The sequence below is a fragment of the Mandrillus leucophaeus genome, unplaced genomic scaffold (genome assembly GCF_000951045.1).
Source record: "Mandrillus leucophaeus isolate KB7577 unplaced genomic scaffold, Mleu.le_1.0 Scaffold119, whole genome shotgun sequence".
In the NCBI taxonomy this organism is placed as follows: domain Eukaryota; kingdom Metazoa; phylum Chordata; class Mammalia; order Primates; family Cercopithecidae; genus Mandrillus; species Mandrillus leucophaeus.
The window spans coordinates 770,505-798,388 of record NW_012100209.1 but is presented as its reverse complement, the minus strand read 5'-3'; the positions used below and the strand labels follow the sequence as shown (position 1 = coordinate 798,388).

General features: G+C 48.9%; 1 protein-coding gene across 4 annotated transcripts in view; it reads right to left on the bottom strand.

The window, feature by feature from the left end:
* Nucleotides 1-7,159: 7,159 nt before the first annotated feature.
* EGFLAM (EGF-like, fibronectin type III and laminin G domains) overlaps nucleotides 7,160-27,884 on the bottom strand; it is a 61,916-nt gene continuing 41,191 nt past the window's right edge. For 2 of the 4 annotated variants that reach the window (XM_011966071.1, XM_011966077.1), the window contains 5 exons: nucleotides 23,870-23,948; nucleotides 20,489-20,632; nucleotides 13,359-13,442; nucleotides 9,159-9,262; nucleotides 7,160-8,337 (listed from right to left, as the gene is read on the bottom strand). In XM_011966071.1, the coding sequence (XP_011821461.1) occupies nucleotides 8,183-8,337; nucleotides 9,159-9,262; nucleotides 13,359-13,442; nucleotides 20,489-20,632; nucleotides 23,870-23,948 (566 nt within the window). In that variant the 3' untranslated portion in view covers nucleotides 7,160-8,182. Of the gene's footprint in view, nucleotides 8,338-9,158; nucleotides 9,263-13,358; nucleotides 13,443-20,488; nucleotides 20,633-23,829; nucleotides 23,949-26,533; nucleotides 26,761-27,884 lie in introns of those variants that run through there. The other 2 variants (XM_011966086.1, XM_011966092.1) reach the window with 2 other exon arrangements.

Genomic DNA, 27,884 nt, shown 5'->3' with positions numbered 1-27,884 from the left:
CAGTGGTGCGATCTCGGCTCACTGCAACCTCCAACTCCCAGAGTTCAAGCGATTCTCCTGCCTTGACCTCCCAAGTAGCTGGGACTACATGCTCATGCCACCAAACCCAGCTAATTGTTTGTATTCTTTAGTAGAGACGGGGTTTCACCATGTTGGCCAGGCTGGTCTCAAACTCCTGACCTCATGATCTGCCTGCCTCAGCCTCCCAAAGTGCTGGGATTACAGGGGTGAGCCACATGCTAGGCCCACACAATCTTTTTATGCAGCATTAGGTCTTTTCAACATTTTACTTTTTATCCTTTCAGAAATATTTTCCTATGTGAATGTGTGTATATATATGTACATGTCTATTCATATATATGTATATGTGTGCATATATAAAAGGGAATTGTAGATTCTATTTTGGAACTTGAATTTTTATTTCACATATTTTGAAAATCTTTTCATATAAATAGAACACTTCTATGGTACTCTTTCATGGATATATGAAATCCCAATGTATGGATGAACTATTTAATTCTGTATTCTGGACATTTTTCTACATTCATACTTTTCATTAAATAATGGATAACTCTGAAAGTCAAACAAAAGTGTTTGGCATTAGTTTGATATCTGAATTTCATACTAAAAGTCATTGGCACCTTATACACAAAAACACCCAAACCAACTTTTTGATGTGGTCTTTTATGAGTAACCGGCTACCGAAGATTCCGACGCAGAGTTCCATGGCTTCCCTGCTATCTCTTCTAAGATGTGGGCTGCTTGGGGTCATGCTGAGTGGCCACTGGAAAGGGCAGCTGCCTGACAATTTCCTCAGTCCCCCTGGGCACCCACACCATCAGCTGTACCCCAGCCTAGGTCCTTAGTCATGGCAAAGGGTCCCTGGACCCCAGGAACACAGGATTTTCAAGAACTATAAATAGGAATTTTAAAAGACGGTTATGCTCTCTGAGAACAGAACCCCCTCATCCTGAGTGTTTGACTCATTGTTTAGGGATGCAGCTGACCGCGGCGTAACCTATAGTTGGGATAGCACAGGACGGAAGGTGCATTTTAGGAAAACGAACTTGGTTTTTGGGGAGGTATCATCTGGAGGTGGGAGAGACTGAAAGTTAGAGTTGATCAGGGTTGTAGTAGGCAGGACTCTACGAAGGCCCCCAAGATGCTTGCGTGGAACTGTGGAAATGATGGATTGTCGCTCCCACGGTTAGGCTACTCATCAATTGACTTGGAGTTAATAGGTGATGATCATGGGCGGGCGACCTATTCAGGAGAGCTCTTATGAGAGGGACTGGGCCCTGCCTAAAGAAAGTCTCCCCTGGCTTTGAAGAAGCAAAGAGCCAATGAGCCTCAGGTGAGACCACAGCCCAGGCGACACCTTGACGCGGAGCTGAGTCCTCTCTGTCCTTGATATCCTCACTGGCACTTTGGCCAGGGGCTGGTTTGTGAATAGCGCGTCCTCAGTGAGTATCAGTGAAATGTGAACCAACCTTGTGTGGGCGAGTGCCTGGAGGGGACAACTACAGCAATCTTTGTGAGGGCCCGTAGGCCATCGGCTCTCCACCCTCCATCCCCACACCCCCAAAGCCTCCCAACACACTCCCAGGGCCTCCCGGCTTCCAGGCCAGAGGCAGTCACATGGATAAGGGAAGGGCCCCAGCCCTAGGCACATCCTCTTACCTCTCTAGCCCCATGTGGAGCTGGAGCAGAGACCGCCCGGGCTACCTTCATTTCTGAGGTGGTATGAATGTGGCCTGGACAAGCAATCAGCACATGTTCCACTTTCCACTGTATTAGACAGGGCCCCCCATTTCATTCCGAACCCCACCCCACAGTTGCTCTCTGAACCCCATGTTCAGTGAGAACATGGAATGCTGCCAGCAGGACCTGAGGTCACCACGCAGCGAGCCTTGCGACCCCTGCGGCCCCACACCCCTCTCCTCCCACAGCTCTTTTTGCCTCATAGTCCATTTTCTCTGCCTCTGCTTTCTCTTGGCCAATTTCCTAACAGGGCTTTCCTTAGCTAAGCCCCTGGCCTGGTGCCTCTTACTTTTGTTATTAAGTGAGTATAAACGGCAAATTTCTTGAGCCTCCCTGGCCTTCCTTCAAAGAGACATTCCAACTCAAGTCCTCTCCTAGCCAAGTCAGAGCTGTAGCCCCTTGACAGCAGGCCATCCGGGGAGGCCATACCCCCAGGCCGGGCCCTGGCTTGGAGGTGAGCCCTGGGACATCGGGGGAGGCCATGCCACATGCTGGGAAATTTCTATGCCTCTGGACACCATTTGCATCTTGAGCAAAACTGAGAGACAAGATGGATAAATAGAAAAGAGGAGACCTCCTCCCAAGTGCTCAGACATCATGTTCTCTCTCCTGTCTTTCCAGGAAAGGGCAAGTGCTCCTGGGAGCTATGAACTTTCTAGGACAAAGATGCCTCAGCAAGAGCAAACGGGAAGAAGAGGAGCGGCAGGGGAGGCCTTTCCCGGCTGCCCGCCCTGCTCTCTCAGCTCGTGGCTTGGCCGGGGCGAGGCAGGGGCCCAGGGGAACATGCCCCTGGGCAGAAATAGCTTGCAACCACTCCCCAGGGTTATGGAGGTTATTTGTGGAGATGAAAGCAAAGGAGGGAAGGGAAAAGAATTTAACCCACGGCCGGGCGCGGTGGCTCAAGCCTGTAGTCCCAGCACTTTGGGAGGCCGAGACGGGCGGATCACGAGGTCAGGAGATCGAGACCATCCTGGCTAACACGGTGAAACCCCGTCTCTACTAAAAAATACAAGAAAATTATCCGGGCGAGGTGGCGGGCGCCTGTAGTCCCAGCTGCTCGGGAGGCTGAGGCAGGAGAATGGCGTGAACCCGGGGGGGTGGAGCTTGCAGTGAGCCGAGATCGCGCCACTGCACTCCAGCCTGGGGCACAGAGCACGACTCCGTCTCAAAAAAAAAAAAAAAAAGAATTTAACCCACACCCAATTGCCTGTAGAGGGTCCTGAATCCCACCCCGCTGGACTAGCTCTTTAGCTTCTGCTTTCAGATTTGCTGAACCCAGAGTCCCTGCAACAGAAGGGCTTTGAAAGACGGCAGATTCAGGGCTGTGATGAGAAAATCGCATGCGCTGGCAAGCAGACTCTTGGGACCTGACCTTTGTCTGAATCTCCCTCACTTACATGACTATACTGTCCACGACAGCTAACCCAAGGGAGCCCCGGAATGTCCCTCAACAAGGCAGGTGTCCCTGGGCAGACTGCACCTGACCAGAGGTCAGGGTAAGGGCAGAAAAGCTCCATGGCACAGCATCGTTGCTGCGTCCTCGTGGTGGCACCACGGGCAAGTCACCCGGTTTTTCTGGCCAGCGTCCGTCTTCCTAAGTCAAACAGTCCATGCCCATCTGCTCCGGCCATCATAGGAGGAGGACTGTTACGAAGATCAAATATGTGAACATTGACTGTGAGGTTGCGGTGCGGTTACTCACAGGGCCTAGCCCAGAAGCCAGCTCATGCTGTTGCATTGGATTAGTCATTTTGCTGGCCCGAACATAGCCACCTGTAAGCTGGAACTTCCTAACGGCAGCCTCTCACTTCCACGGGACCCACCAGCTTCAATGCCGGCAGCCCTGGGACTTCTGGCCTCACAATGGTTGAGGCAGGGCTGCTTACATTTTCCCTTCTCTGTTTAGCGTGTGCCGGATAAGTCCCCAGGTAGGATACCGTCGGACGACCCACATCTCCATGTTGAGAAATAATGTGGGAGTGGGCTAAAGCTGTAAGACCCCTGATTTCGGATTCTAATTTTGATTTCATGCTGGCAGCTCTCTCCCCACTGCAGGGAGAAAGTGCTGGAGAATGTCGTCCCGCCTTTGATAAGCTAATCTTACCCCCTTCTCAGCTAAGGGTCTGGGCGGTGGTGGGTGTGCCCAGACTGACCCCCAGCTCCAAGGGCAACTACTGTGCGTTCCTGGACTGGGCAGAAGCTGGAAGAGGCAGGGAGGAGGTGGGAAGCGGCTCACGCCTTGTCCAGGCTCCTCTCCTAAAGTATTGTCTTTCCACTCGGAGCTGGAATTCTCTGCCTTTATTTTCCTGCAGCTGGGCCTCTGCAGGCTGCCCCTGGGTCATTCCCTCCCAGGAAGAAGGGCATTCTGGGGTGGGGGTTGCTGTCGGAGCTCAGAGGGGCTGGGGGCCCCTCCTACTGCCTATTCTTCCTCCTTTGGGAACTCACAGTGCTAAAAACAAGCTTTCTGAGAACCATATTTTTCTGGGTTAAAGGTGAAAAATGCAGCGTTTCCTCCAAGTGGAAAGCCCTGGGCCTGCCAGCTCCAGCTCCGGGCGCTTTTCCGAGCTCCTTCCTCCCACACAGGGAGGAGGCGGCAGCTCCTGCAGGGCCAGCGGAGGAGGTGGGCAGGGAGGAAGGAGAGGGGGCAGCAGCAGGAAAGCGCCAGTGCCCGTGCCAGCAGGGCAGTCTGTGTGTGGACACCAGCCGGCCTGTTTGTGTTGGAGGGGCCTGGAGACGGGAACGGGACTGTGTCAGGAAATGAAAGACAAATACCAGGGTAGGAGAGCGGGGTGGCTTTCAGGGCGGCGGGCAGGCCGTGGGAGCTGCCTGGGCAGCCGCAGGAGGGGACACAGAAGACACCACAGACCTTCCTGAGAGAAATCCTGAGGTGGGGTCTCCAGGAACACGGAGGGTTATGGAAGTCCATCTTTTTTTTTTTTTTTTTTTTTAAGACGGAGTCTCGCTCTATCGCCCAGGCTGGAGTGCAGTGGCCGGATCTCAGCTCACTGCAAACTCCGCCTCCCGGGTTCACGCCATTCTCCTGCCTCAGCCTCCCGAGTAGCTGGGACTACAGGCGCCCGTCACAGCGCCCGGCTAGTTTTTTGTATTTTTTAGTAGAGACGGGGTTTCACTGTGTTAGCCAGGATGGTCTCGATCTCCTGACCTTGTGATCCGCCCGTCTCGGCCTCCCAAAGTGCTGGGATTACAGGCTTGAGCCACCGCGCCCGGCCGGAAGTCCATCTTAATAGGAAAAGCAAGGACATCCTCAGCCCATACTTGGTCACCCTTGCTTCAAACATGTGGGAGGTTCCAGGGAATTTTCTCGGATCCTGATTGTGGGAGAAAAGCTTTTCAGGATCCCGTGCCCCACTCTATCCTTCCTTCCTAGGACAGGGACTGCTGTTAGCCTCTGAGCTCCCTGGCGACACCCCAGACCTTTCTCTCCAGCCAAGAGCCTGGCCAGCCTTCTCCAACATGCTCTCCCCACAGCGGCTACCCAAAAGCCGGGCACAGATCCCATCTTCCGGCAGGTCCAGTCCCTCCTTCTCCGAACAGCAACGGGGCCAGCTGCCAAGTGTCAGGGAGCAGGTGGAAGGAGGGCAAGGAGAAGAGAGGATACCACAATGTGAGGGGGAGGGCAGGTGCTGCTCGCATCAGACCTGGCCTGGACTGGCTGGGCACCGAGAACATCACGGACCTTGCCTCCAGCCCCAAGGGTTAGAGAAGGTCAGAAAAGAGCTATGGCCAGGGGGTCACGGCATCCCTACTGCGCTCTGTCGTGAATGACACAGGACTTGCTGGGGTGGACCGATTGCATCAGCAGTGATGCTTTCCTACTGCTCCTGAGTCCATGCCCTCTGCCAGGCAGCTTGGTAGTTCTCTCATGCTGGAGAGGAGCCCATATGTCATGTGGGGGCTGGCCCATTTCTTCCTCTCTTGAATCCACAGATGACTGGGGTGTGGCAGTGCCAAGCCGAGGCCGCGAAAGGTCTTCCACCTTTACTCTCGTGCTTGTGCCCTCCCCCATCATCAGGACAAGGGCATGCTCAGGCCAGCCCATTGGCCCAGCAGGAGGACAAGAAACACACGGAGCAGACACAAGCCACCTCATCAATCCAGCCAAGGCTATCCTGAATTAGCAACCCTGACACGTGTGAGCAAGTCCAACCGACACCAGAACATCCCACCTAGTCAAGCCCAGCCAAGATTGGCAGAGCTGCCAAGCTGACCACTCAACGTGAGGAATAAACATTCATTGCTGTATGCCATTGCAGTTTTGTGATTTTTCTTATGCAGCATTATTGTGGCCATGACAACAGATACACATAGAGAGAAAACTGGACACCCAGGAGCCCACATGGGATGCACTGTCTCTTACCCTGTCCTCTGAGCCCGAGCCTCCCAGGTCACCAGCTCCTCTGGGGTCCCTCCACTCTGCTGCTCTCTCACCTGTCAGATCCCTACTCCCCTGACCCTGTCATCACATCCCTCTTCTCCCCTTAGCCTCATCTGCTTCCCAGGCAGAGGGAGGTGATTCTACTCCCAGGCCTGCATCCCTGGGACATTGCATTTTTCTCTGGATAACACTTTCATGGAACAACAACTCATCAGCAACAGCTCTTCCAGCTTCAATTCAGCTGAAGATTTTGCTAAGATCACAATGATATTTATGGCTGGAGGGAATCCATCAAAATGGGCCGTAAAAGCAACTCCATGACATCTTGGGAAGCACTGGTCCCAACAGTATCAAAGGAAGAGGTGTTGAGGCGAGGGTGTCTGGGAGGTGAAGGACCCGCTTTCTACCATGTGGCCTTTCTCTGGATTGCACTCATGTAAGGTTATGTGTCTAGGAGTGGATGATGATGATGATGACCATGATTCCTCTGGGAGAAAGGATCCTGGCCATCAAAGCTTCCCAAAGACAGGAGACTGGGGCACAAAGTGGACCTCTCTAGTTTATTCATCTTTTATGATTACATTACGTGCTTAAAACTGCCTTGCACAAACCCCAAGTCTTGGCGAATGAATGCTGCACAAACAAAAGTAGAGTCAAGACTGGGACTAATTATAGGCTCTTGCATAAGTTAGATCATATTTCCCCCCTCTCTGGGGACAGTGTTCATCTCACCTTTCCCTTAGTAAGTCCGTCATGGGGATCTGCCAGTGAACCAGCTGTCTCTGGGGTCAAGTGCATGCATAGCGAAGGGGCACAGCTCATGGTACAGAAGGAAGAAGTCCTGTTTCTCTGGTTCTCACCCAGATGCTCAGACCATCCTGACAGCATGTCCCCCGACCCCTGCACAGCCTTAGAAACACTGATTGTATTAATGTCCGTTAGTATGGACCTGACCTCCGCAAAATCAGTAACACCTCCATAAGTGAATGAATGAACAAGTTCTAGCTTTGTCCCCTTTATTCAAGTTTACTACAGATATTCCCCCTCTCTTAAAGCAAAAATGACAGTGACCTACCTCGGTAACACATGTTCCTTTTAATCTGCTTATCTTGGAAAGCTTTATATTCATCCCCTTGAGCCGTCAACATTTACCAAAAGAGGATGGTCAGCTCCCCAAGTCGCCCACCCAAGTTACCTATCCATTCCACTGACACCACAAACGGCCCAAACAAGTCTCTTCTGGGAGAAATTTTTAGGAAAGGTGTGCAAGAATTCAGGGTCATCCACCCAAACTTCCAAAAGTATACTGTGTGGACAGTCTGCAGCTATAAAAATATACACATACAAAAGTACAGCTACAAAATCATGGGGCTCAGCTCCTTAACTCTGCATTATAAAAAGTAGGAATTTCACATTCGAGGTAAGCTCTGGGGAAGGGGACCGCATTATGATTATGATTCTGTGTTTGGTCTCCTTCCATCTTTATTTTCATGGATTAGTCAGAACACAGTGAGCCAGCCAGTGAGGAGTGGAAGGGGTTAATCCGAACAATCCAGGGGTCAAGGTGGGAAATGTGAAGTTCAAGGGCACACAGTCATTCTGCTGTCAGGAAGAGTGTCATGAGTCAGGGAAGGAGAGAAGTATTTTAATACTGCCCTGGGGGTTTCTTTCTCTCTCTCTCTCTTTAATGTACCATGAATCACAACACAGTCATTGAGCTATAGCAGACAGGCTCTGGAATTTGCATTGATGTGTGATCTCCGGCAGCCGCTACATATTCAATGGACAAGGTCCGATGCTTCCTACACAGGGAATTCTGCTGGGTCAGCTCACGGAGTGTCAGCAGGAAAGGCCACCCAGGGATGCCTGTCTTGGTTCTCAGTTTCTCATCAGTGTGTACTTTCTTTTTGGTGAGAGGACACACACCTGGTCCCTGGGCCTCTGCATATAGCATCAGGCAGGATCTCAGGGCCCCTGGGATTCTCAGAATAGAAGGCTCTGTCCCTTGGGCAAGGCCAGCTGGTGTTACTTGGCTCCGCAAGTGTTGATGTTTTTCCCATCCGCGGCATCTTCCACGAGGGCAATGTGGTAATCGGTGGACAGGGTGAAGTGAGAGATACAGCCCACAAGCCCTCTCATATATTGCCTGTTAGTGTGCAGAGCAATTTCCTTCATTCCACCTGCCAGGAAGCAAGAGGGAGATGAGGTGAGCCAAAGGGCAGGTGTCAGCAGGGCAAGGTCGGGGTTCCGCTTTGGGGCACTTGAATGTCTGCTAATCAAGGCATCCCTTGATTCATAGGATACGTGAGGGCTGTGGGCCCCTTGAGCTGCTTGGTACCTCATTTCTCACTATTTTATAATTATCCTTGAAGGAACAGATTGACTTGGATCAGTTTGGTACACAATCAAAAGCTATAAATTCATTCCTCTTGTGTGATTTCTGGCCCAACTGACCACTTTGAGACCAAATAGTGTCTAGTAAATTTTGAAGTGTGGTATACTGTCAACAGAATGCAACGTGTAGTTAGAAGTGATGTCATCTTAAACCAAAAGAAATGCACTAATGTTGAATGCTTTCAATAGAAAATATCATATAGATAAAAATAGCTTTTCATTTTTATGCATCTGCACTAGTGAATTAATTCTAATAAGCCATTTACAGAAATACTAGTCATTCTATTCTGCAAGGGGAAAGAAAGACAGGTCCTGTTTTGTCAGAGAGAATTCATGGAGCTATATTTAGCAGATTCCTGCTTTATAAACAAGAAAAGCCTGGTTTTCCTGGTGGATCTGTCCAAAGCATAAAAGCATCGAAGGGAGCCCTTCCTGCCCCCTCAGCCATGAGTCAGCTGTTCAGAAAATGAAAGAACGGAATATCTGGAGGGCTTCCTGATTTTCAGGTATTTGATCCAGCCAAGCGTGCAGCCTCGGCACAGCAAATGGAAGACTAATAAGAAAAGCACTGGCCTAAGTTAGCTTTGGTCGAGGGTCGATCACTTACCCACATACAGAGCTCCATTGATGTTAAGCTGCCGCATCATGCCTGGGGATTTGCCCGTTCTGGCTCCATAGTCATCCACGGTTATCTTTCCTGACTGGCCATCCCTGCAAAATGCCGAAACAAAAAAGAACAAAAACCCTGGCATTTTTGGAGTTCGTTCAATCATTCATTCATTTCAATATAAACGTATTAAAGGGACCCGCTATGTGCCAGGCACTGTGCTAAATGATGGGGCTGCAGAAATCAAAGCAAAAGGCAAATTTGTGGCCCTCGGCAGCCTGCGGTCTACTGAGGAAGACAAAAAGTCAAACTGTGAATGACAACACAGGGCCAGCACTCCGCCACGAAGACCACAGGGTGCTGTGGAATTCCACCAGAGGAGCGGCACCTAACTTAGACTAGGGAGAGGACAGTTATTAGACAGATGGTCAGAAAAAGCTGCCCACAGGAGATTCTGGCCAAAATGAGTCTTGTAGCCCGGGTAGGTTAAGTCAAGTGAAGGAGAAGGTTATGCAAACAGAGGAAGCAACAACAGCAAAGAGAAAGAGCAGGGGTTAGCGCAGATGGAACTCACAAAACACTGGGGCTGGGAAAGATGAAGCCCCAAGCAAATGGTCAACCGCTCGTAAGGAGTTGAGAATTTATCCTGAAGGTGACAGCAGGCCAGAGAAAACCTTTCAGGTGAAGCGCAGGGGAGGAGAGCTGGTGGCGAGGCATGGGAAGCCATAGGGAGCTGGGATTCTAAGTACAATGAGAAGCCAACGAGCAGTTTTTGTAGGTAGAGGATCATTCTATGGGAAGACTGGCTCGGAAGTTTCTAAAGGACCCACAGAGCCCTAAAGTGACTCTGAAGACAGGAAAAGGGAGGTGTTCATTGATGGCAAGGGCTTTGCAGTTTTCAAAGCTGTTTTTCAAACCTATCCAGCCCCATGAGCCTTCTTCGAGCAAATACATTTGCTTCTATAGCACTGGGGGGTGGACTCACTCAGGCCTCACTTCTTGATAGCACCTTCTCTAGAGCTTTAGAGAACTTTCTGTTGTTCTGTCCCCGTCTTTGAGACCACAAACTTCCCATTTGGGAAGTGCTTTCTTAGAATCCTGTATCTGAATGCAGTACCCGCAACAGCTTGCCTTGCTTGCCCTGCCTTTTAAAAGAAATTACTCTAAAATATTCCATTTTTTTATACTTACTCTAGTTCATAAAGTCTAAGAATTTTTCATTTTTTATATCTAAAATGAAGATATACCTTATAATCAATGGCATCTTAGATTTGAAAAAATGTGGCATCACCTTCTAACATAATAACATGCTTCTTTATCATGTTTATTATGTATTGTCTGTTGCTTACCATTAGAATGCAAGACCATGAGGCAAGGATGTTAATTTTCTTCAGTGAGGTATCTCCTGTGTCTGGAATAATATAAGGCTCATCCCAGAAGATGAATGAACAAGGGAATCTGTGGAGCTTCAGCGTCCTCACCTGAGATGGGAATAGCTATGCCCATCTCCCAAGATTATTGTGGAGATCAGATGTTATGTGCACAAAGCACAGGGCATGATACCTAATACATATCTTGCTCTATAAAGACTGGTAGAGGAATGTGTTGCTATTGTTTTCAATATCATTATCATATCATCATTTTTATCCGTAAAACGAAGATTATAAAACCTAAGTTGCTGTGAATATTAACTGAGACAAAGTATGAAAAGTACCTGGCACCTGGAGATGTTTAATAAACTGGAATTTATTTTTTCTTTTCTGCTGGGATTAATGCCTGCAAGACCAGGATTCCCCAGAGCAAGACAGGGTCCAAAGCAAGGCCCCCTGGGCAATCTCCTTTTCACTGACACTTCTATCTCTAACCCTGGGGCCTGCCACAGAGAATTAAGGCATCCAGTCAATCCTTCTTACCATAATTGATATCCATGGCCTTAACCCAGTTCCCCCTGATATCTGTTGTATCCTCCCTTCTAGGCCTGTCTGCTCACAACTCTCAGCATCTTCTGGAATCCTCCCATTCACCCAGTTCTGGGCTCAACTTCTGTTCAGCCTCATTGCCACCTAAGACCCACCAGGAGATGTATCCATCATGCCAATAGGAAAAGCCAAGTCTGCTGAGTCATCTGCATGGTGCCCAGCTTGACAAACTGACATGTGAAATTCTTCCACTGCTTTATCCCTCCCAAACATCTGAAATCCTAGCTTTGGGTGGGTTTCATCATGGGGTGGGAAGGAAAGGGCTTTGAGCTGGGATTCTAATCTTGGCTTTTCCCACAAACAGTTGTACAGTCTAGGGGAAGATCATTTAACATCAGTTTCCTTAGATGTCTAGGAAGTGCCTGGTATCCTCACCAGTGTGTCATCTTAATATACATAATCAAACCCCAACAACAACTGTGAAGGTTTAAAAATTATTCCACAATGTGTGAATAACCAATGGTCTCCACCCAAGGAAAGTGGGAGAAGGGTGCTGTTTCCTGATGTTCCCAGGGTGGGGATTTGTAGGGATCAAGTGTAGTTAGAGGTAAAGAGCTCAAGCATTTCATAGTCCTTTAGATGTTTCCAGCCAAGCCCCTTTAAAGATGGGTAAGAGGGAGAAATGAAGAAGTTAGAAGCCATAGAGTTCAGAGTATTTTGGAGTTAATTTTTGACTTGTAGTCTAGAAACTATTTGAAATCCAAGCATGTGGATATTCATGATGGGAAAACATTTCTTTTTTCAGAAAGTTAGAGTTGGGACTTCATCAAAATCACTGTCTGTCTCAAGGGCTTTCTAGGCCACCTGGGAAGCTGAGAGGCACAGATTTGCCTCTGTATCCCCATTTCCTCTAGGGTTTCAAAGGCAGGCCCAGCAGCCAGGGGTTGGGGGCCCAGCGAAGCTCTCCCCATCGCAGCCTACATGGGAGCTGAGTAGGAAAGTAGCCATGGTGGGCACCATGTTTCCCAGGCCTCACTCATGACTTTACCCACTGGCTGCCCCAGAAACGGTTATGATAAATTCTCAGGGAACCCCAACCAGACCCTCGATTCAGCTTTTCTTCTCCTGGAACCTTCATGTAACATGTGGGATTGACATTTCTAAGTTTCAGCCTGCTATTTGGTTTCTGAAAATATGTTGTTAGAAATATGGACAAGGGTATTAATAGTAAAACTATTATACAAAGAAGAGCAAAGGAATGATTCATCCAAAGTTAATCAGAAGTCAGGGTGGTGATTACCTCTGTGATGGGGAGATAAGTAATCGGTGCTGGGTGAAACACTGTCAGCTTCTAAGGTTTAGGTAATGTTATAAATAAAAAAGTGGCCAGGTGCAGTGGCTCATGCCTATAATCCCAACACTTTGGGAGGTCAAGACGGGAGAATCACTTGAGCCCAGGAGGTTGAGACCAGCCCTGGCAACATAGCAAGGCAGATAGTGCACACCTGTGGTCCCAGCTACTCAAGAGGCTGAGGTGGGAGGACTGCCTGAGCCTGGGAGTGCAAGCGAGGCTGCACTGAGCCATGATGACACCACTGTACTCCAGCCTAGGTGAAAGAGCGAGACCCTGCCTCAAAACAAATGAAACAAACAAACAAAAAAAGCCAGAGGGATGGGGGAGGATTGCCTGTACAATGAGATTTGAAAGTCTTTTTTTTTTTTTTTTTGAGATAGGATCTCACTCTGTCACCCAAGCTGGAGTGCAATGGCATGATCCTGCTACCTCCACCACCCAGGCTTAAGCAGTTCTCCCACCTCAGCCTCTATGTGCCACCACACCCAGCCAGTTTCTGTATTTTGTAAAGACGGGGTTTTGCCATGTAACTCAGGCTGGTTTCAAACTCCTGAGCTCAGGCAATCCACCCACCTCAGCCTCCCAAAGTGCTGGGATTCCAGTTGTGAGCCACCATGCCCAGCCCAAACATTCTTTAAAGTCCACATACCCTGAACTCTCAAGGCGCCTCCAGTTCAGCCATCAAAAGGTTTCTTCTCCAGAAGGTTACTGCTTAGCGAAGGTTTGGGGGTTTAGTTTCCCTGGCCTGTTAGTGTCAGTGTAGGGCACAGCGGGAGTTCATAGAAAATTCCCTGAATGCCCTGGATCAGGGGTACTAGGATGCCAGGCAAAGTTGGGGAATAGGACAGTGGGACTACAAGGGAAGTGGATACCACATCCCTCCACTGCTCAGCTCTGGCTCTGGCTCATGCTGCAGGAGGGACTCACCTAACGGCCTTAACTCGGTGCCACCGACCATCGTTGAAGGAGCCATTCACCATGATGGATGCCACACCACTGCCCAGGTTATAGCTAAGGCGTTGGAGAAGAAGAAGAGAACAGAATAAAACACTGAGGCACAGGCAGACACGGTTCATAGATGATTCTCAGGGCAAAAGTTCTTTGCAACTCAGAGTGCAGTTTTCTTAACAGAAAACAAGAGTGTTATAAAAGTTGGTGGGTTTCCAGGCTGGCTCATGTAATTAAAAATTATCAGACTTTTAAATTATGGTAAAATACACATAATGTAACCATGGCCATCGTAACCATTTTTAAGCATACAGTGCTGTAGCATTAAGTACATATTCATATTGTTGGGCTGGCAATCTCCAAAACTCATCTTACAAAACAAAAGCATTGCATTAAATAATAACCCCTCATTCTTCCCTCCCCTTAGCCCCTGACAACCAGCCTTCTACTTTCTGACTCTATGGATTTGATTCTTCTTCATACCTCATATGAGAGGCATCATAGAGTATTTGTTTTTTTGGGACTGTGTGACTGGCTTACTTCATTTAGCATAATGTTATCAAGATTGTTTTTTAATGCCCTCATGTAAGGCAACATCAGTACTAGAGTATCAGGAATAACAAGAAGGGCTTTATCATGTGTAATGTTTTACACTGTGTTACGATGATGGTCTGCCCCCTCCCTCCACCCGCCAAATTCATGTCTACCGAGAGCCTCAGAATGTGACCTTATTTGAAAATAGGGTCTTTGCAGATTCATTAGTTAAGATGAAGTCATACTGGATTAGGGCAGCCATGTATCCAATATGACCGGTATCTTTATGAGAAGAGATTTGGACACGGAGCCAGAGACACACAGAGACAGGGAACACCATGGGAAGATGGAGGCAGGGACTACAGTGGGGCATCTCCAAGCCAAGGAACGCCAAGGGCTGCCAGCCACCACCAGAACCTGGGGGACAGGCATGGAGCCGATTCTCCCTGAGACCTTCTAGAAGAAGCGAATCCTAGCACTGCATGATGGATTTCTAGCCTTCAGAACCGCGAGAGAGCCCATTTCTATTGTTTTAAGCCACCTAATTTATGGTCATTACCAGAGCCCTAAGAAATGAATACATCTGTTTTCACTTTTTTTTTTTTTAAACTGAACATTGAAGAGTAGGGTGAGCCCCAGAGAGATTAAGGGAATTTGCCTAAAATCACAAACCTAATGTAGAACTTGAACTTGGTGTATCCTCTGTCCTCATCCCATTTAACTCTGCTATCAGGTTTCTCTAGTGGCTTCCTATTTTCTATTTCAGTTCCCAGACACCCTGGTACCGTAAGGGTTTCAGAAAACATGAACATGTCATTACCAGAGAGAAATATCACCCTTAATCCAGTGTTCATTCAATTATTCTAATTAAATTTAATTTGACAAATATTTAGTGAGTGACTACTCTAGCCTGGGCACTGGGCCAACTGCCCAGACTTTCCCTGGATAATACAACAAAGCCTAGGCCACCAAGATTTTGAAGGGAAGTATGTTCCACCTGGGATACTCCCTCCTCATTTTGTAAGAGGACATATCTCTCCTTCACCTCATTGCCCAAGATAGAGGGATGTCGAGAGAAAACCCGGATTAGTTACCAGGCACTCGCATGTACTCATTCTGAGAAACCAGCAAGAATAGGAAGTGTTTGGCTTTCTGCAGAGAAAGCACCATATGTCATTCCTTTGATAATGGAGGCTCAAAGAACTCACCCAGCCCATTGACATTTAACCAAGAATAGGACTTGGGGTGACTCGACAAACACTGGGACAAAGCTGCCACTCTGACCCTGAAAAGTCCACTGTTTTCTAATGAATTTTCCCACATCAAGTATCTCCTTGTATAAAGCAGTCTGGTGGCGGAATTTTGAGATTTCATGATTTGGTGGCTAAATACTTCTTGAATGAATAGGAAGTAGGGCGAGTTGCTGGTGGGCAGAAACTATCTATGGCCATTCTGAGAGGCGGCATGGGGTGACAGAAAGAGCATGGACACTCACATTCAATGGACATGGCTTGATCCCCAGACTCGCTAGCTAACAGCTCTGTGACCTTGGGCAACTTGTTTCATTTCTCTGAGCCTAAATATTCTCATGTGTCAAACAGGGATAATAATTCCTTCCCTGAAGAATCCTAGGGAATGCTAAGTAACATGACATATGTAGGAAGCACTGCACATCATAGGAGCCAAACGAATAATCCTGCCACTCCAAACAGAGGCAGCACTTAGTGCAGCTTGGATATGGGGTTGACAATGCACCCCAAGGAACTGGTAGGAAGGAGAAAGTTGCCACCAAGGCTTGAATGTGTCACATCTCTCCTAGAAGACTAGCCACGTGGGAAAGTAAGCCAACAAGCTGTCAATATATAACCAAAGCAGTCCGGAGCACCCAGATCTCAGAATCAAGGTGACCTGGCTGTGTAAGGGCAGGGAGGCTGGATTGCAACATGATTGTGGTGCAGTGAATGAAAACCTTTTCAGTTGTCTAAGAGCCCATCTAGACAAATGGTGCATGCGCTTCCTTCTGTTCTCCAACCCGACAACTCTCCTGTTCAGGCCAAGAGCCAGAATGTGCTCTAGGGAGTCAACCGTGAATCTGGCAGATGGGAATCCAGCCATCACTGGGGGAGGGGTCAACTCAGTTGGCTTCTCCATGGCCTGGTTCCCCAACCCCCCAATTCCATCTGACTTCAGACCCTCCAAAGAACCTCCCACTTCTCCTGACATGCTGATACTCACCCTGGAAAAGCTCCCTCATGTATATAATCATAAATGACCAACAATAGTGGTTACCTTCACTGGGAGAAGAATGAGGGAGCATTTTTGGGTGGTGGATATGTTCTATGTCTTGTTCTGAGTGACAGTGAATCAGTGTTTACATATTCTAAATGTGTCAAGCTCTACACTGAACAAGCGTGCATGGCAGGAAGGCATGCCTCAGTATAAAAATGTAGAGACAGATATAAGAATGTTTATGTCTAACTTCTCTACCCATGTCTTGGGAACCTGGCTGCCATGATGGATTATTCTGAGCCGCTCAGCTTGGTGTGCACTAGAGGCTGTGAGCCAGAGCACCGAGGTGGGCCACTCGGAAATACCTTCAGGTGAGGCCTTTTAGAAACCACTCGGCCACCTTCCTGTTTTCCTGTGGTGACACTTTTAATCATGTCCCCTTTAAACTGTAGCACAAAGCACTTTACTAATGTCAAGTCTCTTCCACCTCTTCACTGCATGAAGATGTGATGAGGTGAAACTAAGTGGGCAATGTTCAGTGTGAACGGTCAAGCAATGTTCACAAACCCCGCCGGTGGTAGGTTTTATGCCCCACGTACAATCACAAAACAAAATGAAACAAAACAAAAACAAAACAGAAAACAGAAAAATACACTCATTTTCAACGAGCACTTTGATTTCCTTTTTTTCTGCTAAATCTTGCACCAAAACTATAAATATATATACATACATACATTTTTAGAATCCCATCGCTTTTCCCTATTCTCTGGCAGAAAGGCTTTGAGCACTAAATTAGCCAAAGAACCAGCATTTAGGTGAAGAAAGTCATGAAAGTTGAGACTGTATTTTATTATCTTAAGATTCCTCTTCATCTGCTTTCAGCCTGGATCAAACACTGAAACCTCAAGAACAATTTGTCTGCTCTGTAGAAAGATTTACTCTCCAGACTGCACAGATCTGTGCTCCTCAGGGGCAGGGCCCATGACTTATTAAAAATAACAGTAACAATAATAAAAATAAGAACTACGTTTTAATAATAACTACATGTTCTCTCTCTGAGGTAAAGGCTTCTAAGACTCAGAAAATGCTTGAGCAAGGATCATAACTTTTCTTATCATTAATTAGCTATGTACGAAGCACTGCACATCATAGGAGCCAAACGAATAATCCCACCACTCCTAACAGAGGCAGCACTTAGTGCAGCTTGGATACAGGGTTGACAATGCACCCCAAGGAACTGGTAGGAAGGAGAAAGTTGCCCCGCATTGAACCCCTTACATGAATTCATTCATTTAATCTTTACAGCGAACCCTGTCGTTTTGCAAGGAGGGGACAGAGGCTGAGATTTAGGTAACTTGCATGAGCCCACATAGGGGATCAGGCATGTGTGATTCCAAAGCCACTTCAGACCCTGTTTCACAGGGTATGGGTCCTGGAACCACCCGGGTGCTTGTTTCTAATCAGACCCCGGTGCCCACCACACCTATTGCATCAGAATCTCAGGGGGCAAGCCTGGGAATCTACCTTTGAAACAAGCTCCCCAGTGATTCACTGTATGCTGACATCTTCAAACTACTGGCCTACACTGGAATTCCTCTCTGTCCCCAGCCCACTGGGACGCTTCCCTACGTCAGCATCGGGGGCATTGATGCGGTGGGATAATAGCCCAGATGGAGGACAAACAGAGCGGCAGTGATGGGGTGGCTCCAGGACCAGAGCAGGCACAGAAGTCAGCCTCAGCCTGGGCTCAGCAGTGTATCTTACACAGATCACAATCAGAACTCCAGGATTAGAAGAAAAACAGAGGACCAATTTTCAGAATCCTGAGAAAGAAATGGTAACAAGAAATATGTCCAGGATACAGTAGAACTGTTTGAAGGATGCTAAGCAGGTGGGAGAGGGGACGGGGCTCTTCAGGGCCTGGCGTGGGAGCTGGTGGGAGCTGTTTCCCTGCTGGGGTAGAGTGGGTGGTGAATAGGTTCAGCAGGCAGTTTAGGGGGAAGTGGGACCATCCCACCCACAGCTGAGCTACTGTTTCAGTTCTCTTTTCTGGGCACAATCAAGTACTTGAGGCCTTGATGAGGTTAACCACAGGAAAACCACAAGAAAATGGCTTCAAGGCAGCCAGCCTGAAATAGGGTGTGAAGAACTCTGTTCAACCTCTGGGCCAGCAATGGGTGGGAGGCTATGGAGGACAGGAAGGCGGAGATGGTGAGAAGCTGTCTCTCACCTGCCAGCTTCCAGCCTCAACTACACACGACTCTCCGAAGTCCCCAACAATCACAGGACTGAGTCACTTAGCATGCTCTCCTATTTAGGGAATAGCATGACACTGGACAAGTGACATTTCCTCTCAAAATGCCTTTTATTCAAATGGAAAGATTTTTGTTATCCTGCTTGGGCTGTCAGTAATCTTAGCACACGACCAACAGAAGCCTCAGAATTAAGTCTTCAACTTCTCCCTTGTTTAGTGAGCCTTCCTTTGTCTATTTCAATTCAATTACTTTCATATCATTTAGCGGCCACTCGAGCTAGTCATCAGAGGGTGAATTAAGAAGTACAAGCCTGAGAAATGCCTCCCCTGTGGAGCTCAAAGCTTTGAGGGTATCAGAATTGTCTGGGGAAACAGTTACCACACAGATTGCTGGACCCCACCCCTAGAATGTTTCTGGTTCAGTAGATCAGGGTGAAGCCTGAGAATGTGGATTTCTAACAAGTTCCCAGGTGATGCTGAGGCTGCTGGTCTGGAGACCACACTTGGAAAGCCACTGTCTAGAGGAGCGATTTCTAACCTCGTGTGAGGATATGCCATGACAATCTCTAGAGAAGTGTTTTCATGTTACAGGAGACAGACCCTGCCCCTTGGAAGCTCAGCTTTCACCCAATCTGGTAAGAAGGTCAGGGAGAAATCATTCAGGTAATTCTTTAACTACTTCATAGCTACGTATTTGACACATTTGAAAACTGTCTAAATTCACTTAAAAGAGGGAAGAACTTATCAGTGACACCCAAGAAGCATTTACAAAACTCTCATGTTGGCTGGATCCACTAAGACACGAATCTGTGCTTTGTTCCTCCGGCAGCAGGAGACTTGAAAGCAGGGATTCTCCTTCCCACAGCTACACAGCTAACAGGGAGCTGAGTCAGAATTTAAAGTCAGGGCTCCTGGAGCTTAGGGTTTTAGACCTTCCTGAGCTGCTGAGTCTTAGGCTGAGTACTCGCTTCCATGCTTGGCCTTCGTGCTTGGCAGTATCCAAGTCCTCTTTCTGCTCCTTCCTAATTGATGAGTAGGGAGCATGCAGCAGTAACACACTCGACCAAGGGCACAGAATTGTTCCTCACAGGGGTAGATGGTCAATTCCTAAGGCTCTGCCATGCAGTTCCTATTGAAGCTACTCAAGTGTGCCACTGTAGCATGAACACGGCCATAGACGATATATAAATGAAAGAGTACAAGCCAGGCACAGTGGCTGATGCCTGTAATCCCAGCACTTTGGGAGGCCGAGGCGAGTAGATCACCTGAGGTCAGGATTTGAGACCAGCCTGGCCAACATGGTGAAACCCCATCTGTACAAAAACTACAAAAATCAGCCGGGCATGGTGGCATGTGCTATAAGAGAATCACTTGAACCCGGGAGGCAGAGGTTGCAGTGAGCTGAGATTGCGCCACTGCACCCCGGCCTGGGGGAAAGGAGCAAGACTCTGTCTCAAAAAAAAAAAAAACAAAAAACAAAAACAAACAAACAAAAAAACTCCTGTTGGAATACTGGGGTACTCTTGGTTTTTGGTTTTTGTTTTTTGTTTTTTTTGAGATGGAGTCTTGCTCTGTCACCCAGGCTGGAGTGCAGAGGCGCGATCTCGGCTCACTGCAACACCTGCCTCCTGGGTTCAAGCCATTTTCCTGCCTCGGCCTCCCTAGTAGCTGGGATTACAGGCACCTGCCACTACGCCTGGCTAATTTTTGTATTTTTTAGTAGAGACAGGGTTTCTCCATGTTGCTCAGGCTGGTTTCAAACTTCTGACCTCAAGTGATCTGCCCGCCTTGGCCTCCCAAAGTGCTGGGATTACAGGCGTGAGCCACTGCACCCGGCCCCAGCAAGACTTTATTTACAAAAAAGAGTGGTGGGTCAGATTTGGCCTCCAGGCCATAGTTTGCTGACTGCTGCTGTATAAGATGAATGTTGGAAAGAAAGACCAGGAGCTTCCAATAAGCCTTGAGGCTTCAGGCTTCAGCCAGTTCCAGCAGACTGTGTTCTGGCTCCCTTCTGAATCACTCTGCTTGGCATGAGCTGCAATGTCTGAGAAAATCACAAGGTGCTGCTGAAGGCAGCTGGAGAGTGGGTTACCTGAACACGAGGGCTCCATCCCGAAGGCCCAAGGAAATGAAGTCGCTATTGGGCCTCATGGGGCTGTCTCCTCTCCACAGCAAAAGGCCATCCTTGGCAGTTGTCTTAAACCTCATGAACACATTTGATCTTGATCCTGACACCCTGGAGGAAATACACAAACAAGTCCACCAAATCAACCACCAACATCTGTTTCCGAGTAATTCCAGTTTTGCCTGCCAGCCCTGAGGAACCAGATGTAGGATAATCTGGCACTTTCTGACGCTTACTTCATCACCCTGAGTCGCACCACGGATCTAAAGGTCTAGACTGCTCACTCAGCAGCAGTCTCCCTCCCCAAGCACTGTGAACCCCACCACGGAGCATTTGCTGAGTGACAGATTAGCAAGACTATGACCAACGTCACAGCTTAGGCTGCACCCCGTACACACCTTATTCTTTTCTCTTTCCTGTTTTGCTACTCAAGGGCCCCATTCCCCAACAGAAAGTGTGTTTCCTAATTACCAAGAGGCTTAAGTTGGCAGCCACTCTAGGCTAGAAGCACGGCTGTGGATGGCCAGCTCTGGCCGGTGAGTGACTGTCCTTGGGGACAAGGTCTAGACAGGGAAAATACCCAAGTGATGGCGTCTCAGACAAGGAACATGGCCTGATAGTGAATGGTCTGGAGTGGTGTTGAGGCAGAACCAGGGTGGAGAAGAACAGGAAGCTTCAAGGAAAGGAGGGGTGCTCAGGCTAGGCCGGCTCCATGCTCTACATCCATGGCTGGGAATGGGTTCACAGGCTGATGTGCTCTTAGCAATGCTTAAGAATAGACTAGTTCAGAAATTCATTCTTATTAGCGTGATCAGTGTTTCATCTTGCACAGGGAAAAGAGGAAGGCTGAGGTCCTTGAATCAAGGGTGAGATAGGAGGAAACATAATTTAATATTGCTACTAGCATAATGTTATTGGAAAAGTTCCTTTGTCCATTCTCTAGTCACTTGAGCCATCCCTCTGTCTGTCCCACACACCTGGGTCTGTGTCTGCAGAGTGTCCTCAATCGTGAACAGTGGAGGGGACTATTGTCTAGGCTTCCCAGAGCCTGAGCTCGTCAGGAAGAGACCGAGTTTGCATTCCCCATGCAGGGCCTCAGCACGGCGAGGGAGGAGCGAGGTCCCCCAGGCCAGGTGCAGCACAATCTAGCACTGACCCGTTCCCTAGAGACCTGCTTAGCCCAGACTTTCGCTCAGGTTCCTTCCCTCTCCCATTTGCCTTGCGTGTATTGATTGGTTACAAGGCAGTCAAGAGGTTCCCATTTCTCTTGCCAGTGATTGATTTAGGGGCAGGCATGTGGCAGCACAGAAGAGACACAATCGTATCCCTTTTGTCCAGTGAGATACAATTCTGGGAAGAATTCCTTCTCTTTTAGAAAGAGTCACATGAGAGAAAAAGTCTTTTTAACTTCCACTGGATATAGTCAGAGTCATCTTATGTGCAGCTTATAGGCAGCTGGGGAGTGGCCTCAGGAGAAGATGCTGAGGACAACAAGCAAGAAATAGGGATGAGAGGCCGGGCGCGGTGGCTCACGCCTGTAATTCCAGCACTTTGGGAGGCCGAGGCGGGCGGATCACGAGGTCAGGAGATCGAGACCATCCTGGCTAACACGGTGAAACCCCGTCTCTACTAAAAATGCAAAAAATTAGCCGGGCGAGGCGGCGGGCGCCTGTAGTCCCAGCTACTCGGGAGGCTGAGGCAGGAGAATGGCGTGAACCCGGGAGGCGGAGCTTGCAGTGAGCCGAGATCGCGCCACTGCACTCCAGCCTGGGCAACTAAGCGAGACTCTGTCTCAAAAAAAAAAAAGAAAGAAATAGGGATGAGATTGGAATCTTTGAGGGTACAGCTGCTTCTCTTAATTGATCAACCCAAGATCCAGTGTAAGTCTGGACACCTTGTGATATGAAATAGTAAATATCCCTCATGTGCAAGACATTTTAAGCTGAACTTTCTGTTACTTTGCACCAAAGGTATCTGACTGGAATAGATCCTGAACTTGACTTTTACCTGCAGCCTCACATACATGCATTTGTACTGTCATATACACACATACACACACACACGCATGTGTACACACACACACACTATGGCACTCAAGGTAGCTGTGGTCTTGGGCCTCATGTCTCCTGCTCTCATCAATCCCCTCTACTCCCCCAAACCACCTGGTAGTCTCTCACTAACCCCCAGAGACTGAACGCTTGGGCCCCTTTCACCCTGTCACTGCTTTCTAGGCTGAATGACCTTCCGTTTTTGGAGAGAAAGGGCTGAAGAAGGAGGACGGTCTCTCTTGGCTGGGAATCCATTTTACCTAAGTCCCCATGCCAAGGCAACACAGATAAATACAACCTGGGATTAGAGAAGTGAAGCAGTGTCTGCCTGGGGTGTGCTGGGAGTTACCAGGGACATCCAGTGCCCTAGGAGAATTCCTCCCAACCACTTCTGTTCCCTGACAAGTCACCAAACTCCACCCTAAGAACTGGATGCCTTTTGTTTAAAGATTTGCCCTTGTGTGTTAAGATGCAGTCAATCTGAAGAGGCAGGGAAATCCCAGAATGATTGTGTGGAGAGCAGAAAGGGGAATAGCACACTGGAAGCCACAAAGAACTGGGGGAAGGGAAAGAAAGAGATAAGGGGCAAACTGAAAGTGCCAAAGACAAGTTTGACTGAGTTGAGGATTTCGCCACGTCAAAGGCTATTCCAAACCAAGAGCAACTCCAGGCCAGGGCTGGGACTTCTGCCACCAGGGGTGAGACGCCATGGCTGTGACTTGGGCATTTCCCTGCATCCACATGAAGAGCGCTGAGAAGCCTCTCACTGAACTGGCCAGAGCCTGAAGGGGACAAGAGACCTTTGCTGATGAAGATGCAGGGTTGGTACGGACCCAGCAGGGAACGGGCTTGGATCTGTCTGTCCTTCCGCTGCTGGCCCAGGTTGGAGCTGCACAGTCCGGCCACGGCACAGCATGGAACTGCCCTGCTCAGAGCATCATAGTCATCACTGAGGCTTCGGGAACATCACATTCTCACTGCTTCTCAAAGCCTGAATACTGGAAACTCTGGGACCAGTCAAGTTGCTCTCTCCAGGCCCTTTGACCAGAAAAATACTAGATTGTTTGTAATAGGGTTATTTGAAAGGCCAGTTTCTCAAGTTTAGTTTGTTTTTTGTTTTATTTTGCTCTAGTTTCTATGTTTATTTCATGTTGTGTGTGTTTTTCCCCTGAGGCCATGGCTGAATGGTCTTCTTTGAGAATTATCTTCTGGCATGAAATATAAGAAAAAGCTCTGAGAAAGATATAGAGAAAAATTTACCCCCAGAAAGCTGAGGAAGGTGCCTGTTGAAGCTTATTACCTCTTCAAGATATCTGGGTTGTCATACGTCAGGTAACTGCGGCCAATAAACTGCGGGATCTCAATGGCTTCTACGATTGCTGGGACAGAACAGAAAAAGGAGGTTACATAGTATGTGGTTCTCTTGGCTCCTGCACTCACACATACAGCAGGAAAACACCCAGCTCCTGGAAATAGGATGTTTAACAATTCATCAACCCCTTCCCTTTGGCCGCACGCATATTCACAGTTGCCCGGCCCCATGGCCTGGGGTTGGCTTCTCCCCCACTTTTCCCTCCTGGGGAAGTCTTGTCCCTGCCACTGGCCTCAACGCTGCTGAGAAGGCCTCACGATGTGCTGAAACTTGAACTGTTCCCAATTATTCTTGGAAGCCAAAGAGCAGGTCTTGGGCCATGTGGGGAGCAGCTGGGGATAACCCCAGATGTTCTCCTAGGGAGGCAGAGAAAACAAATCCCTAAGTAAGGCCCCCTAGGATTCTTGAAAGTTAATTTGCTGCAGAACCCTTTAAGCGAGGACTTCGAGAGACTCCAAAGCACTATGAATGAGGCTTGGACTCCTGCATTTCCGATCACTTTCCAGTGTATTTCACAAGATCTTTTGTTTTGAAAAGGAGTTTCGCTCTTGTTGCCCAGGCTGGAGTGCAATGGCACGATCTTGGCTCACTGCAACTTCCACCTCCTGAGTTCAAGCAATCCTCCTGCCTCAGCCTCTCAAGTAGCTGGGATTACAGGCACCCACCACCAAGCTCGGCTAATTTTTGTACTTTTGGTAGAGATGGGGTTTCACCATGTTGGCCAGGCTGGTCTCGAACTGCTGACCTTAGGTGATCCGCCTGCCTTGGCCTCTTAAAGTGCTGGGATTACAGGCATGGCCACTGTGCCTGGTCTATTTCACAAGATCTTCACTACAATCTCATGAAGTAGCAGTTAGTATGGGGGAAGGGAAGGGTTGGTTATTCTCACTTTACGGAAGAGGAAGTGAGGAGTAGAAAGCATGGAGGATTTCCCTGAGATCATGTAGTTAAGAGAGCACTAGGCCTTGAACCTGACCGGCTCTTCTTAATTCTGGCTTCCGGATCCCTCTCAGCTTTCCAATATTTTAGAAATACATTTTCTTCCTCCCAAACTCTCATCACTTTGTTTTCCTGAGGAATTACCCTTTTACACATAGTTAGCAAAAGAAGAGTTTAAGTAGCTGTGTGTGGTGTCACGAACGGGGGATGAGGCTAGGGGATTTCTGCTAGAGAAATAACAGCAATATCTCTTTCCTCTTTGGAAAGATACAGAAATGGTGGTTTAAGGAAATTAAGGTAGAATAAATCTCAAATTCAAAGAAATGTACAAAATGAGGGCGAATAAGAAGGTTTATAAAACACGTTATAGTTTCACGAAAATATATGGTTGGTGCAAAGAAGACACTGAACGAAGGACTCTCCACCCCAGAGAGGAAACGTAGAATTATTTGATACTATGAACAATCGTACAGATTAACCTTCAAACATAAAAAAAGAGCAAAAGCAGCAAAGCCGATGACAATGGGCCCCCAAGTAGAAGTCTCTATGTTGGCAGCTTCCCAGAGCCTTTCATAAAAACTAAAAAAGAAAAGAAGAGAGGAAAGAAAACAAGAACAGCAAAGGATGAAAAAGAAAATTTAAAAGAAAATTTTGGAGGTAACTACCGAAGAAATTGCTCTGTGGTTCTCGGAAGCAGCACAGCCCTGGACAAAGGCCTGAGGCTGCAAGGACTTAGCAGGGCCAGAGGTGAAGGGCACTTGTCACTTACAGTTCAGGGCTGCACCCCCAGCCACTCCCTTCTGACTAAGGGAGATAGGAGGAAGAGAAGACAAGGAAGGAAAACAGGAAAAGAGAGTGGAAGGCAAAATGGCAAGAGGATGGGAAAGGAGCCGAGTAGGAAAACAGGTGGGATGAATGAGAAAGAAGGGACACTGCAGCAAGAAGACGAGGGAAGAAAGTGCCGAGGAAGACAACCGGGAGAGAAGGCAGCCACCGGGCAAGGAAGGACGGGAAACAGAAAAGGAAAGAAGGCAGCGCCGGAAAAGGAGGGGAGGGAATGGACCCAGAGGAATAGACAGAAATGTCAGGGAGGAGGAGGACTGGGCAGCAGGTAGGAGTGCAAAAATGGAGGAGGTGGAAGGAAGTTCTCAGCTGGGGCAGCGGGCCCCTCATTCAGGACACCATGGCTGGGAAGGGAGAAGGAGAGAAGATGCAAGCTGAGCGGCGGGGGAGGCCTTCCCGGAGCTAAACGGAACCAAGGAGTCCCTGGTGGGTTGGGCTCACCCCCAGAGGGGAGAGGTACAGCCAGGGCCAGTCCCTGCTGTTGTTGGCCGTGGCGGTGGGCCTGTGGCCAATAGCCTTCTTTCCCCTGAACTCCTTGCAAGGGTCAGGACGTGCCTGCCACACATCAGCTCTGCACACGAGCTTCCGAGGGGGTCTGTGGGCGCCCCCAGCAGCTGCCGGCTCAGCCCCCAGCTCAGGAGAGAATGTCCCCTGGCTGGCCGGCGGGAAGGCTTCCCACCATGCGTAGGCATGTCCCAGCTCCCACACCACTCACCCCGGGTCCCCCTGTATGCGGTTGGCTTGCCCTGGCAGGCCCTGGCCCCAGCCCAGAGCACTCTCGCCGTCTCTCATAGGACTTACTGTACTTACTATTGAGGCAGTAGTTCCCACACTCTGACCGGTGCCAGCATGAAAGAGAACAGGGAGAATCAGCCTTTCACAGTCCTTGTCAAATCCCAATTACTCTGGTTGCAGATCACTTGAAGCCAGCCTTGTTTCTCTCACAAAGCTCTGCCCAAGGGTCCAGAACGTCCTCTTAGGGAATGTGAATATGAGCCCGGCGGGGAACCACTGGAAATCTCTCCTCAGCATGATTGGCACCCTGCCACCCGCCTCCCTGCCTCAGCTCGGCTTAATGAAGGTGGGGGTGGTGGTGGACCAAGAAGATGTTTGAAATCAGCTGTCTGACACTTCTGAGGCTCCCTCACCTTCAACCGACAATCTGCATTTCTTTTAAATCTAGAGACACAGCTCCTTGCTCAAGAGTTACTTACCTTGTCAATGATTATTACTTTTCTTGGCTCTAGGCTGCGTGTGAAAAAGGAATGATAAGCCAGCTAGCTGCCTCTTCTCTCTGCCTAGTGGAAAATATCGCCCTCATTCCCACCCCATCTCCGCTTGCAAGATTCCAGACCCCTGGTTATTTTGTGATTAACAAGGGAATGGACCCAGAGGAATAGACAGAAATGTCAGGGAGGAGGAGGACTGGGCAGCAGGTAGGAGTGCAAAAATGGAGGAGGTGGAAGGAAGTTCTCAGCTGGGGCAGCGGGCCCCTCATTCAGGACACCATGGCTGGGAAGGGAGAAGGAGAGAAGATGCAAGCTGAGCGGCGGGGGAGGCCTTCCCGGAGCTAAACGGAACCAAGGAGTCCCTGGTGGGTTGGGCTCACCCCCAGAGGGGAGAGGTACAGCCAGGGCCAGTCCCTGCTGTTGTTGGCCGTGGCGGTGGGCCTGTGGCCAATAGCCTTCTTTCCCCTGAACTCCTTGCAAGGGTCAGGACGTGCCTGCCACACATCAGCTCTGCACACGAGCTTCCGAGGGGGTCTGTGGGCGCCCCCAGCAGCTGCCGGCTCAGCCCCCAGCTCAGGAGAGAATGTCCCCTGGCTGGCCGGCGGGAAGGCTTCCCACCATGCGTAGGCATGTCCCAGCTCCCACACCACTCACCCCGGGTCCCCCTGTATGCGGTTGGCTTGCCCTGGCAGGCCCTGGCCCCAGCCCAGAGCACTCTCGCCGTCTCTCATAGGACTTACTGTACTTACTATTGAGGCAGTAGTTCCCACACTCTGACCGGTGCCAGCATGAAAGAGAACAGGGAGAATCAGCCTTTCACAGTCCTTGTCAAATCCCAATTACTCTGGTTGCAGATCACTTGAAGCCAGCCTTGTTTCTCTCACAAAGCTCTGCCCAAGGGTCCAGAACGTCCTCTTAGGGAATGTGAATAT